The sequence below is a fragment of the Gymnoscopelus braueri genome, assembly GCF_963280865.1.
Source record: "Gymnoscopelus braueri genome assembly, chromosome: 7".
Taxonomy (NCBI): Eukaryota; Metazoa; Chordata; class Actinopteri; order Myctophiformes; family Myctophidae; genus Gymnoscopelus; species Gymnoscopelus braueri.
The window spans coordinates 376,509-390,967 of NC_137608.1; the positions used below are offsets into that span (position 1 = coordinate 376,509).

At 41.3% G+C, this 14,459-nt stretch overlaps 1 protein-coding gene across 2 annotated transcripts in view; it reads right to left on the reverse strand.

Annotated features, from left to right (window-relative positions):
- The window catches only part of rhobtb4 (Rho related BTB domain containing 4), an 83,382-nt gene that overhangs the window by 43,999 nt on the left and 24,924 nt on the right, over positions 1-14,459 (reverse strand). For both annotated transcript variants that reach the window (XM_080432288.1, XM_080432287.1), the window contains exons 2-3: positions 2,600-2,801; positions 1,381-1,484 (exon numbers count right to left, since the gene is read on the reverse strand). In XM_080432288.1, the coding sequence (XP_080288414.1) occupies positions 1,381-1,484; positions 2,600-2,791 (296 nt within the window). In that variant the 5' untranslated portion in view covers positions 2,792-2,801. The remainder of the gene's footprint in view (positions 1-1,380; positions 1,485-2,599; positions 2,802-14,459) is intronic.

The following is a 14,459-nucleotide window of genomic DNA, read 5'->3' on the forward strand; positions in this document are numbered from 1 at the left end:
GCTACATGCTAATGCTAGTGTCGTTGCCGTCCCTCTGAGGGACAGAGTGAGGCTCACGTCACCAGACTTTCCACCGCTAGAGAGTCATAAAGTCAAAAGTCATAAAACACATGTTTACAGCACTGTTCCAGGAGTTCATAATATAAATGCCAGTGGTTCTTTAAGTGGGGTCCTGGGACCCCCAGGGGTCCTTGGGGGGTTCCTGGGAGTCCAAATGATACGATAGTTAGGAACTAAATGGACCCTTTTGTGTCAGTAACTCTGAGAGCGTACCATGAATGATCCAAGCACCACCGAAGAAGAGTACACCCAGAAATCGGTGATCACAACAAAAAAAATCTAGGTTTTTGCTGGCAAGGTGAGACGGATTAATTAATTAATGAATTCCTGGCAGTGAAAGAGTTAAAGTACTATTTTGGTGCAACAGTATTCATTTTATTTTTGTTTATGGGGGAGGGGAACACTTTTCAAGTGTGATGAAGGCTTTTAGAAGTAAGGCAAGTAAGCCTGGCTTGTCCTGCAGTCATTTCTGATCCACACACTCAAACAGGTAGGTGGACATACTATACATGATGATGAACATGTAACTCAAACTGTGATGCCAATGGTGCTGGTAGCAGTGTGTCTGTGTCACTCCAAACTACTCTTTTTAGTTCAAAAAAAGATTGTCTTGAATAAAGTCATTGGTTTAAGAGAGCAGCTGTCTGTATACTACTGTCACTGTCACTGTACCTTTGCATAATGATATCGGTGCAAAATCTTTGCAAAAATTCACACAGAAAAATGCCTGTTTTCATTCCGGCTCAAAAATGCCCAATATCAGCTGTATATCGTTATCAGTGATTTTCCCCTCTCTAAAATCGGTATCGGTCACACAAATCCATATCGGTCGGTCTGTAGCTGCAGTTAATCAAATTAATAATGGGTGTGTTCGATTTTTGGTGTGTCAATATTGTCTATCATACTTGCATATTGGCCCTTGGCTTTTGAATGTGGAATCTAACACACTCATTATTCATTTGTTTGGTGTAGGTGTTGCTTACTAGTCTGCCATGTTTTTAATCTGCTGTAGTTTTTTACACCTGAAGTGGAAAACAAACTACAAAATCCATTTTGTTAACCCATTAAGGCCGATTCTACAAACACCTTCTAAATCAGTTAGTTCTCACATTTTAAAAAAAATAGCAGATGTGCTCGTGCCGCGCTGCAAGCTTGTACATCTGCTATTTTAGAATAGCCAACGTAAACATCTAAAATGACACAGATGCTTTCCCTGTTTTAATGCACACATAAATAATCGGCAACCTGTGGTGGTTCAGTTAAAGGACTTTGTCACTGTGGCGCGCGCGTGTGTGTGCGTGTGTGTAAGTTTGTATTCACCTGCCATATGCAAATCGTCTGTCTTTATGGTGGTCTCCAAACGTGTCCCAAAGCCTCAGAGACACACTGACCTCGTCAACCACATCACGAGACCTCTCCAACACCTACACACACACACACACACACACACACACACACACACACACACACACACACACACACACACACACACACACACACAGTAAATATACTCAAGTATTCAAAAGTATAAATACAGCAGCATGTAGCTTTGTAGCTTAAGAGGTCATTAAAGGTCAACCCGGTGACAAAGTGGATAAGCATCGGTACTTTCCTGTTTCAACTACACTACAAACACTAAACTAAACACACTAAACACTACGCAACCCACACTAAACACAACTATTTAAGACTATTTAAGTAAACGATTGATCTACAATCTCACAGCGTGTTGATATGTATCAGGTATGTGTTTTTATGCTTTGACATGGAAAACTTCAAACCCAAAATCATTGTCAAAACCCTTCCATTGTGTACGCTGTAGTGCAGAGGTTCGCGGCACCCCTCTAAATAACTTCTTATTGTTATTATTTTGTTTATCACCCCTGTAAATGACATTTTCATACACGGCACCCCTGAAAGACATTGTTACTTTATAGCACCTTACAATTATGTCATATTACAGTACGTAAATATGTCAATCTTTCCCCCTAAGATACAGTATGTCACAAGGACAATATCTTTATATTTGACGTTTAAACTCAAGTGATAGTGATGAACTTCAAACATTATCAAAGTGTTCTGCGGAACCCCTGGACTTGCGTCAAGGTACCCTAGGGCAGTGCTTCTCAACCTGTGGGTCGGGGGGTCCTCAAATTATTTTGGGAGAGTCCCCAGATGATTAACTTAATGTGCAACATTGTTTAATCACTCAACAGCAGTTTGTAGTTAGGCTATTTTCACCATATTTATCTGTGGAACCGAGTCAAACTAAATGTAATGCCTCAACTCCTACAATTCCAAGTGCTTGTCAGGGCGGGGGGTCCCCAGTTCAAATGTGACTATTTTGGGGGTCAAAGCCTGAAAAGTTTTTGAACCCTTGCCCTAGGGTGTCATGGCACCCATTTTGAGAAACCTTGCTCTAGTGTGTGTGTGTGTGTGTGTGTGTGTGTGTGTGTGTGTGTGTGTGTGTGTGTGTGTGTGTGTGTGTGTGTGTGTGTGTGTGTGTGTGTGTGTGTGTGCGTGCGTGCGTGCCCCGTACCTCCTGGCACACGCGGTACTGGTCGATGGCCCAGACGGTTGGCACGTGCGTGGCGAGCAGCTGGTACTGCGTCAGTGTGGCGTTGCAGGCACGGGCGCAGATGAGGCGGGTCTTCCCCACAGCGTTGTCCCCAACAACCACACACTTTATGGTCTCCACATTGGGCCGCTCATAGTCTGTGTCTATATCCATGGAGAGGGCCCTGAGGGGGGAGAGAGACATAGAGAGAGAGAGAGAGAGAGAGAGAGAGATTTAAATGGCAAAGTTGGGGTGTGCCCAGAATTGCGTATCAAAATTCGATTCAGATTCCAAATTGCCAGGTAACTAATCATTTTCAAATAATTTCAGGGTCCGGTGGGTCTCCTATAAATAAAGCGAACAACAAGCTTTCACTGCTACTGCTTCCCATTGGTTGTAATGGAACAAAGGAATGAGAAGTTACCATGCATACAAACCAATGAGAAGGTACTATTAATTACTTTTCTTAAAGTTAACAATTATTGATTGTAACATTAGTTTACAGGGACAATTGTGCTGATTGGTTAATAATCCTCCTATAATTATACAAAGCTCTGTAGTGGTGAGGTGGTTCTGCCCGGTTCTCCTCAGTGGCTGGAGCAATTGATCTGAATTTGCACACAGCCATTGACCATTACCATGTGCACGGAACAGCGAATCCCGTTTTTCGATTTCACCAAATCTTAGCGTTTTTGTGTAAAAGCATGTCGCCATGGCCCCGCAAGCTATGGGATGAACCTCCCAGGTTGCCAGATCATGTGCGCAAATCCCCCCATGGGTATGGACCATAATAATAATAATTATTATTATGATAAATAATAATTTGGTCCCCACTCCTTGGGGACCAAAGGAGTGTCACTGTATATTTGCACATACGTGAAATTTGTCCTCTGCTTTCTACCCATCCTATAACTACTAGGAGCAGCCATTGGTTGTAGCTCTTGGGGAGCAGTTAGTGGTTAATAAGTGTCCTGCTCAAGGACACTTTGACACATTTGAGGCCTGGAATCACACCTGGGACCTTTGGCTTCCCAGGGGGGCGTTTTAACCATTGAGCTATGGCCGCCATTTAAACAGTGCTATTTTCAGGACAAAAAGCAAACAGTATTTTTATTTTTGGGCGGTGAAACCGCCCCTATATGTGAGGTTTGGATATTTGCACACCAAATCCTGCACTGTGATTGGCAACAAATGTACCCCCCTAACCCTGCACCGTGATTGGCCAATCACAGTCTATTCAGGACTGTGATTGGCTAGGGAAACATGACACCATAGCCCTATAAATAGGACCATAACTTAAAAAAAACCATAAATTTGTTTTTTTTAAGTTATGGTTTCTTCCATCACTTCTTCCATCACTTCTTCCATCACTGTGATGACCACTGTGACCACACCGCCCACTTCACACTGGGTGTGATTTTTGGGCGGTGAAACCGCCCCTATAAGTGAGATTTGGAAAAATGTACAAATATCTTGGGCAGTGAAACCGGCCCTAAAAGTGAGGTTTGGAAATTTGTACAATTATCCTGCGCTGTGATTGGCCAATCACAATCTATTCAGGACTGTGATTGGCCAGTGTCACATGACACATGTGCATAGCCCTATATAAGCAACCATAACTTGAAAAAAAACATAAATTTGTTTTTTTCAAGTTATGGTTTCGTCCATCATAAAGAGTGTTTCAATAAATGTATTTATCTTTTGTACATGATTGATCGACTCCATTCAGTATTGTGATTAGCTAGCAAGACACCGCCCACTTCACACAGGGTGTGATTTTTTTATTGTATTTATAGTCTTTGGAATAAAATTCCATTTAGCTCTACAAGCTGTGAGCTCGGAAGCTTAACATTTGAATTTTTTCTATAGATTTTGTTTAGTTTTCGTGTGAAAAAAAGGTAGTCGGCGAACATTTTTCATAATAGTTTTAATAATAATAATAATAATAAATAATGGATTTTACGCACTTTACATTTGCAAGAAATCTCAAAGTGCTACAGAAGGCAATTGCATAAAAACAGAAACCTCACACCAATAAAAGAAAACAACAACTAAGAAACTGAAACAAAACAATTAAAACATGGGGACATAAAGCCTAGAGGTAAAACCAGCTAAAAAAATGCTTTGCTAAAAAAGGTAGGTCTTTATCTCTCTCTAGTCAACAGCTCGGTCACGGACTCCATTCCAGCCAGCTATCCATGTTCCACATCTTCCATCTCTCTGTAAACTGTCTCTAAATGGAAATAAAGCAAAGTTCAGAATGTCCACTGTTTGCATGGAGCCGGTCCAGTAAAAAAAAAACAGGGCCAGGCTTTTTGAGTCCTGTATAGCTGACCAGTTGGACCCGGCATTCTGCCAACACATGGTCCACAGAGCAGAACCACACTGCTATTTCAGTAACACACACACACACACACACACAGAGGCTCTTAGGGCGGATTCAGACTATGGTCCCGGGTGCGTACCCCGGACCACTTGGCAGATGCTGTGGTAGTGTGAACGTTGTGTACCGTTCCCCGGAACGGATCACCGTACCGTACACGGGACTGCCTGGGGAGGTAGTCTCGGGTCCGATTGCTGCGCACCCGGGAACGGAACGCTGCAATGTGAAGCCTTCCGTACCAACAGGAGGAAGTGGACTGCTAATCATATATCATTTATATATTTTTTATAATGACACATTATTTTACCTGGGTTATACCTTCTCATAGTTCTACTTGAATGTTGACAAGAACCATTGGCTTATAATGGGGTATGTTTTGTGTAATTGTTGATGTGGATCAAAATAAACTAACTAAACATGTGTAGCGAGTGCTGTCGCTAGGATAAAGATACCAAGGATGCGTCAGTGACGTCACTGCGTTACATTTCGAGGTTTCAAAGACCAGCGCACACACTGCAGTGCTTTGGTTGTGTATTGTTGTTCTGTTGTTATTATAACTCAAGACAACGTCAGGAACACAGTCAAACTTTATTATTCACTCTAAACTCTGACAAGTGACTCTTCTTCTGTGAATGACATTCTCTATCTCCCAAAGGCCCATAGTCCACAGCGCCCCCATGAGGCACATAAGTACCATTACTGTTGAATGAAGTGTACTCAGGTACGGAAGAATGTTGGCCAATGTGAATGCTGGTCAGCTGGGAGAGGGCAATCGTACTCGGGAACGGTTCGAATCAATCGGACCCAGTCTGAATCCACCCTTAGAGTGCTCTCTATCCTCTGTTGATAGAGAGCATCTCTCTCTTTTTCCAGTGCAACAGAAGGCACAGCGACAACGCACGCACGCACGCACGCGCGCGCGCACACACACACACACACACACACACACACACACACACACACACACACACACACACACACACACACACACACACACACACACACACACACACACACACACACACACACACACACACACACACACACACACACACACACACACACTCAAAATAGTCAGAGAAGACATAAAACACCATAAAAAGACCACCAGGGGGCTTAATGAAGTTCTATCAACCTCATAGACACATGAAAAACAGAAAAAGTGCAAAACCATGGCACCACCTCTTTAAGTAAGTATCAATACTGCAACGTAGAAATAAAATATTTACTTGAGTAAAACTACACAAGTATTGGCATCAAAATGTACTTAAAAGTACCAAAAGTAAAGCAGTCATTATGCAGAAATGTCTCATTTCAAGTTTTCAAAATGTATAGAAATCTTTTGAAAATAGCAGATCTACAAGCTCACAACGCGTCACGATGCGACGTGTTGTGAGCTTGTTGATCGGCTTTTTTCAAATAGCTGAGAGGCTTTTAGTTTAGTTTACGTTTAGTAATAAAAAGCTGGATTTACAAAGTAACTAGCAACTAAAGTTTTCAAATAATTGTAGTGGAGTAAAAGTACAATATTTTCCTCAGAGATGTAGTGGAGTAAAAGTAAAAGTATTACAAATTAAAAGTTTCTATTAATATGTCAGATTCATGGAAAAGTGTATTTTCAGACAGTTAACCTTTTAAACCCTCAATATTTAGTCAACTTGACCGTTGGCTCTGTACTTGGTCTGAGGCGCTGTGAGCTTGTGGATCTGCTATATTTGGCTGATGTTCCCCATCACACAGAGATTTGGTGGACCCCCTGTACTTACTCTGAGGACCCCCTGGGGGTCCCGGACCCCCTGTTGAAGACCCATGCACTAGACCGGTGGGCACCAGTCTACTCGGGAATGAATGTTCACGCCTTCACATTCAACCAAGGACGCAGAGAGCGTTTTTTTTCTTCTTTTATTTCAGATTTTTCTTCCTTTAATTTGGTTAATTCAGTTTTCAATTTCAATTTGGATGCATATTTATAGCAGAAATAGATTCACATTTAACTATAGCCGTACTCATTCAATTCTTAAAATTTAAAATTCTCTATTAGTTGTGAGGGGTCTTCTTTCAGTCATGATTGTTTCGCCATCAAACAATATCAAGCAAAAAGGAAACATCAGCCGGTCCTTCTTCTCTCCATCGCGCACCTCTCCATTCAGAAATGGAATAGAACAAGAACCGTCGTCCTAAAACACCCTCGCCCCGGGTCTAATCCGGCGGCCTAGGTCCGTGAAAAAAAAATGGGGCAGTGTGTTTTAGGACGAGCGTTCCCCCCCCCCCACTGCGTCCCTGCATTCAACTACAGACATTGCATCATAATACTGCTAAATAATTGCTGTTCTGTAATAATAGCCTTGTTATGAGGTGTAATCATTTCTCAACGTTTTTCATCACAAATGCTTCCCTCCAGCTCCCCTCTGCTGCACTGAGACAATAAACCTAATATAGAAAATATTCTCTCTGAATAATAGTAGAATTAATTAAAATTACTTTGCATAATTTTACACACTAAACAGCCTAAATTCAGGCTAAAGTATCGTGGAAACACATTTAGTGAATCATGTATTTATTCTGATTAAAACGGTTGCAGTGCCTGCCTTCATCAGAAGGCAAGGAATAAAGTCCAAGAAGGATGCTTTTGTTTTGATCCATTTTCTGAAACTGTCTAACCATGAAACATAATGTTTATTATAATAAATAACACACAAGTGTAAATAAAAGGCCTATAAAAGAAAGGAACTACAGTCGCTGGCCAAATGTCAGAGGTCAACACTATATTATTTATGTTACTGTGTAGCCTCATTTTTAGCATAAATCGTTAATGTCAGACAGAAACCTTGTATATCCATAGTTAAACCTTTCAGGTTTTTTTTTGTAAATTAAAGGTAAGTGATATCTTTTTGTTAAAATAAGTGTTAAATAAGTTCTATATTGTGATAGTAATCATTACTATAGAGCAGGGGTAACCAACCAGTCGATTACGATCTACAGGTAGATCATCAAAGCCTTTTAAGTCGATCGCGGGGTGGGCCCGGTGGCAGACGGGCAGCCATCGACAATTCACAGAATTTGTCTCCAAGGCAGTGTTGCCAAGTCTGCTTATTATAAGCTACTTTGGGCTAGTTTTTCTGTAAAGTCGCTTGAATATATTGGGGGTCCTTGACATGAAAATGTTTGTGAACCACTGCTCTAAAACAACATTCGACAATCAAGTTTGACTGTACTGCCCTAGTCGCTTATTTTGGACTTATTTTCATAGACCTGGTTGCTTGTTTCTCTCACAAAATCTGGCAACGCTGGTCCAAGGGAAGTCATGCGTTGTTGTTTTCCTGTACATTCTGCGCACACATAATTCAACTCGCGGGTCGCGCTCAAGAAATAACGAGCGCAGTTTCGTGACATTGCAAGCCTTTTCAGTGGTGGAGCACGCTGGATTTAAATCTTCAAACAGTGTTCTAGAACCGACGTTACAAAGTGCCATGGCAGCAGATCGCATTTGAGCACAAGCAGTGGTGGAAGAAGTACTCAGATATTTTACTTAAGTAAAAGTAGCAATACTACAATGTAGAAATACTCTGTTTTTAAGTAAAAGGCCTGTGTTCAAAATATTACTTGAGTAAAAGTACAAAAGTATTGAAAATAGCAGATCTACAAGCTCACAACGCGTTGCGAAGCGACATGTTGTGAACTTGTAGATCAGCTATTTTCAGATAGCCTAGGTATAAAATAGGGCTAAAGTGGTTAATGTACTATTTGTATGTGTATGATTTATAATATAATATATCTGCAAAGTAATTAGTAAACAAAGTTCTGAAATAATTGTAGTGGAGTAAAAAATATTGAATATTGGATATACTCCAGTAAAGTAAAAATACCTCAAAAGTGTACTAAAGTACAGTACTTGAGTAAATGTACTTAATTACTTTACACCGCTGAGCAAAAGTGTGTTGCCTGCGATGTATGAGAAGTTAAAGCAAGAGTTACTAAAGGGCAGGGGGGGCCTGATCACTGTGCTGTGCCTCCCGGCCCGGCTTTGAGTTGTTCCGCCACTGAGTCATAGCCACTTGGAATGGAAAAAAAATCTTGTGTCATGTCAATGAGCACTGGCACTGACTCTGCATAATGGAGATTTGATACTTCAAGCAGACGCCTCATTAAAGGTGGGCTGATCCTGAGAGTATTGTATCTGTCACCATATCTGTGCAAATATATGGTCATGTATACATTTTTGTCAATTGAACAGAATATCTGTAAATGTGAAAATTCATCGAACTGAGACACTAAATATTGTGCATTGAAGAGAAGACATCTGTAAAAGCAATTAATTTCATGTCCTTTGTGGACATGGAAAAAAAACTGAACAAAGAAGTTTATTTGTATTTTTGTCCTAATATTTATATTTCTAATATTTACATATTTATTTACTTTCTTAATATTTAGGCAATGATTATATAACTATCATGTTTATTCTTATTTAAACTACTAGTCTTTGGGTGGATGTATGCACATGCATTAAGCCTGTCAGAAATTGCAATCGTGACAAGTGTTTTTTAAACTGCTCAAAAAAAGTTCGGAAACTTTACTTCGGTCAATTATATCTCCCCTTTAATAATACCAATTGGTATTGTGTTTTATATCATTTTTATCGTTAATTAGTCACCTTTACAAGGAGGTGCAGCTTGTAAGGATCGGGCATTCGTGGAATGAGCAACACAGCTAAACGTGCGGGTAGCACCTCCAAAAGATTTGCCAAAATCACCCAATATGCTTCTGTTGGTAATCGCTCTTGTTTTGAGCAACCTGCCAGCACACACCTGCTGAGAGGTGTGTGCCAGTAGTCACAGGTGTGTGACTGCCTCACAGGTGAGTGACTGGCACCTGAACATGGGTTCTGAACTTTGTTGAGTTGGAGTGTGTATGCTCCAAGCAGCAACACTGCCCCCATGGAAAGATGCCACGTTTGTCCCTTCACCTAGGATAAGGCCCGTGCAATAGGGCAAGTGAAGCTGGTGTTCCGTTACGCAGATTACGCATATTTGATGCCAGCCCTGGTACCATTTGCAGGCAGGTGTGTGCCAGTCACAGGTGTGACTGGCACCTGAGCATGGGCCCTGCAACTTTGACATCTGTCTTCGGTTCCGTTGTGCAAATCTGGCCTGTAAATCTATGGTTCCTCAGTGAAGTTGTTGTCTTCCTTGTTGACTTCACCAGTCTCACAGAACTTGGTCCTAAGTTTGCAAATGGTACCAGTGTTCACACCAAATAATGCTGTCACTCTGCATAACGGAACACCAGCTTCACTTGCCCTATTGCACAGGCCTCATCCTGAAGGGACAAACGTGGCATCTTTCCATGGGGGCAGTGTTGCTGCTTGGAGCATACACACTCCAACTCAACAAAGTTGCAGAACCCATGTTCAGGTGCCAGTCACTCACCTGTGAGGCAGTCACACACCTGTGACTACTGGCACACACCTCTTAGCAGGTGTGTGCTGGCAGGTTCCTCAAAACAAGAGCGATTACCAACAGAAGCATATTGGGTGATTTTGGCAAATGTTTTGGAGGCGCTACCCACACGTTTAGCTGTGTTGCTCATTCCACGAATACCCCATCCTTACAAGCTGTACCTCGTTGTAAAGGTGACTAATCAACGATAAAAATGATATAAAACACGATACCAATTGGTATTATTAAAGGGGAGATATAATTGACCGAAGTTAAGTTTCCGAACTTTTTTTGAGCAGTTTTATTTTAGTGGTAGATCATGGCTTACAAATGGAAATAAAATGTGCTCTTGGGCTTGAAAAGGTTGGTTACCACTGCTATAGAGTGTTTGCTCAGTAACAGTGTTAAATAGCTCTATATTGTGATAATAATCACTGCTATAGAGTGTTTGTTCAGTAACAGTGTTAAATAGCTCTATATTGTGATAGTAATCACTGCTATAGTGTTTATTTGCATCGTTCCTGAGTAGGCCATAGACTGTAAAAAAGAATGGACAAAGCGACGCCATTGGTTTCAACAGACCGTACATGAAGCCGATTGTTCAGGAATTTCAAATCCGCCATCTTTCTATATCGCGTCATATCCTGCGCAATGCAACCAGACCAATACTGGTTTGGTAGCTTGTCAATCAAGAGCGGGGGCGGGGAATGAATGCTATTGGTGGTGTAGCTTGTCAATCAAATCATCCTGCCCCTCCTAAAGCATACCCTACTTTATTGTCATGTAAATGGGCCGTGTTTGCACAGAGTAGCGCTTTGGTGCCGAACACGGTCTGAACTGTGTTTTCAGTCTTTTTGTTTTTTTTGTTTTTTTCCACACAGGAGGGGCTGGAGCAGCTCTGGAATCACCCGTGGTGATTCTGAGAAGGAGAGGACAGATGGATCACCGTGTCAAAAAACATGGCTCCCATCCGCTTCCGTTCTATCTCCTTCTCTAAAACCGCTATAACTCAGAAACTTTTTACGCTGGGGAAAACGACTCATTTTGTATGCACGATCGCTCCGCCATTGTTACTCGCGTGAGAGATGTTATCGTTCCAGGCGTTAGCCAGGACCATCGGGCAAAATGGAGGCATGCTTTTTTTCACATGGAATGCACGTCGTGGAGTCTACAGTTTAAACAGCGCTGCGCAGCTCAACGGTGAGATTTCGGCACCGAACGTAATCTGTTATTATAAAATGCTGGCACCCAATGTGTTAATACCTACACAAAAACATGTAGTAATCCTGGTCACTATAACGCCTCCCCCATGACAGCCGGGACGCCTGATGGAGGGGAAGGGAACTGGTTGGAATAACGTGTTCCTTCCACGCGCTACGTCCAACCAGGGAAAGAAGGTCAGTTGCGTCTCATGCATTGAAGGAGGCATGAGCTCGGCCCTGGCCTCCCTAGGCTGGTGAGGGGAGTGTAGTGCCCAGGATCACTTAGAAAATTGGCACCGGGTGAAAATAAGGGTTACAAATCGTGGGCTAAAAAATTATATATAAAAAAATATATAAAAATCTAAAGCAGGGGTAAAACAGCGAAACTACAGGCCATTCATATGAACTGTCACTTGAACTTCCTACATAGACTCAATTTCAAATTCCAATGCTGGGCCCTTGCTGCCTGTACACAATGGGCACCTGTGTAGTAATAATAAAAAAAGGTTTTGGACATACAAGGCTTCCACCTGACAGCCACAAAATGAAGCTTAATGCTGAAGCAACGCTAAGGACTGTGGGAGCGTGTGTGTGTGTGTGTGTGTGTGTGTGTGTGTGTGTGTGTGTGTGTGTGTGTGTGTGTGTGTGTGTGTGTGTCTTTAAAAACCCACACAAAACTGTGAAAGCTTCTCACAATCTCCTTATAAGCCGTTAACCTGCTTACAAGCATTTCACACATCATGTCAACACACAATGTTACACACGTCAAACAAACACCCATTCATTAAAGAAATATGTCAACACACAATATTGCACACGTCAAAACTAGATCCATTCATAAAATAACATTCCAGGACCAATTTGCTGTTACTTAACATCGGCCCGTGTGCACGCACGCACACACGCACAAAGCTAATGCACACAACTCGAGACCCCAGCATTTTCTTTACTTGTCTAATATGGTGTTCTCAACCTTTTGAAAATGGTGAAAGTGTTCGTGGCCCACCCATCTGCCATTTGGCTGCCGTGTTAAGTGGTCAGATAGGTGGGCCGCGTGTATTTTCACAGCATTTTTGGGCGGTGAAACCGCACCTATATGTGAGGTTTGGATATTTGCACACCAAATCCTGCGCTGTGATTGGCCACAAATGTACCCCCCTAACCCTGCACCGTGATTGGCCAATCACAGTCTATTCAGGACTGTGATTGGCTAGGGAAACATGACACATGTGCATAGTTTCTTCCATCACTTCTTCCATCACTTCTTCCATCACTGTGATGACCACTGTGACCACACCGCCCACTTCACACTGGGTGTGATTTTTTTTTTAATGATCAATCGATCGATTGTGTTCTGCCTTGGATCAATCCAAATGATGTAGTATATTTAAAACTCACTTTTAAAAGGTTTAAATAAAAACATAGTATACACCATGAGATTTTGTTTACATTGTTCTCGCATATTAAAGGACAAGAATATTTTGGTAGAGGTTTGGGTTGTGTAGTTACCTTCAGAAACATAGACAACGCACATCCTCCGTTCCTTGGCGCTGAGCTTTAAACTGTAAAAACAGTAATAATAAAACAAAGGTATGGCTCGCAACTCACTTTGATGCTCCAGGTTTTATTTCACAATACAGCTGATACGACGTTTCGACCCTTTCGGTCTTTTTCAAGTATAAACAAGAACAGGAAATGACCTCTTTTTATACAGGAACAAATGATTTTGGTTACCAGCCCCACCTGGTGATCAGGGGCGGTACCAAGACTTAATCAACATTTTGTCAAGAGACAACTTATCAAAAGACAACATTTCATCTTTTACATTTTACAGAGTATTAACATTTACTTGATTTTTACAACTATTTTTTAGAAAAAAGACTTTAGTAAAAATTAAAAACAGTAGAAAACTCAATTCATTTGATTCAACAGACAGGTAATAAGGACTAAGCTTATTATCTGCTGACAAATATTTTCCAAGAAATATTTCTCCAAAGAAATATACATTTCATGAAATGCATTTCTCAAGAAATACTCCTTAAAAACTATATATCTTTTGACCCGGTCCAGATCATAGCCACTGTGTACAACAAGTTACAAGCAAAAACAACAAAAGGAAAAGAAAAGTTAACGTCTTACAACCTACACATATACAACTCCCTTCTTTGGCTTGTTTACAAATATGGCCTAATATCAAAGTCCTCATTGAGTCCTGTTGGTGCCATGGTTTTAAGATAATGGATCCACCATACTTCCCTCCTCAGTAGGAGATTGTCTATATCTCCCCCTCGTCTCGGAAGATGCACTTTCTCTATTCCTAGGTATCTTAAAGATGAGACATTGTGGTGTGCCTTTTTAAAATGTAAAGCTACTGGGCTTTTTTCGTCCCCATTACGTATTGTACTCCTGTGTTCAGCAATGCGTGTTTTTAATGCACGTGTTGTCTTACCCACATATGCTTTCCCACATGGACATCTAAGTAAATAGATTACATTATTCGTTGTACATGTTATTTTGCCTCTTATTTTTATCTCTTGCCCCGTTGACGGGTGATAAAAAAATGTGCATTTTTCTGTAAAATGACATTGGGCACACGAACCACAACGTCGATTGCCATCTGGTAAGTCATCTAGGAAAGTGTGGGGTTTTTTAGGAGGTAGATCTGATTTTACCACAATGTCTCTGATATTATGTGCTCTCCTGTATAATAGCCTAGGGGGGATCTGAAAAGATTTGTCCAATATTGGATCAGAACTAAGAAGATGCCAATGTTTTTTTATAGTTTTCTTAAAATAATTGCCTAGAGGTGAATATTGTGTGAC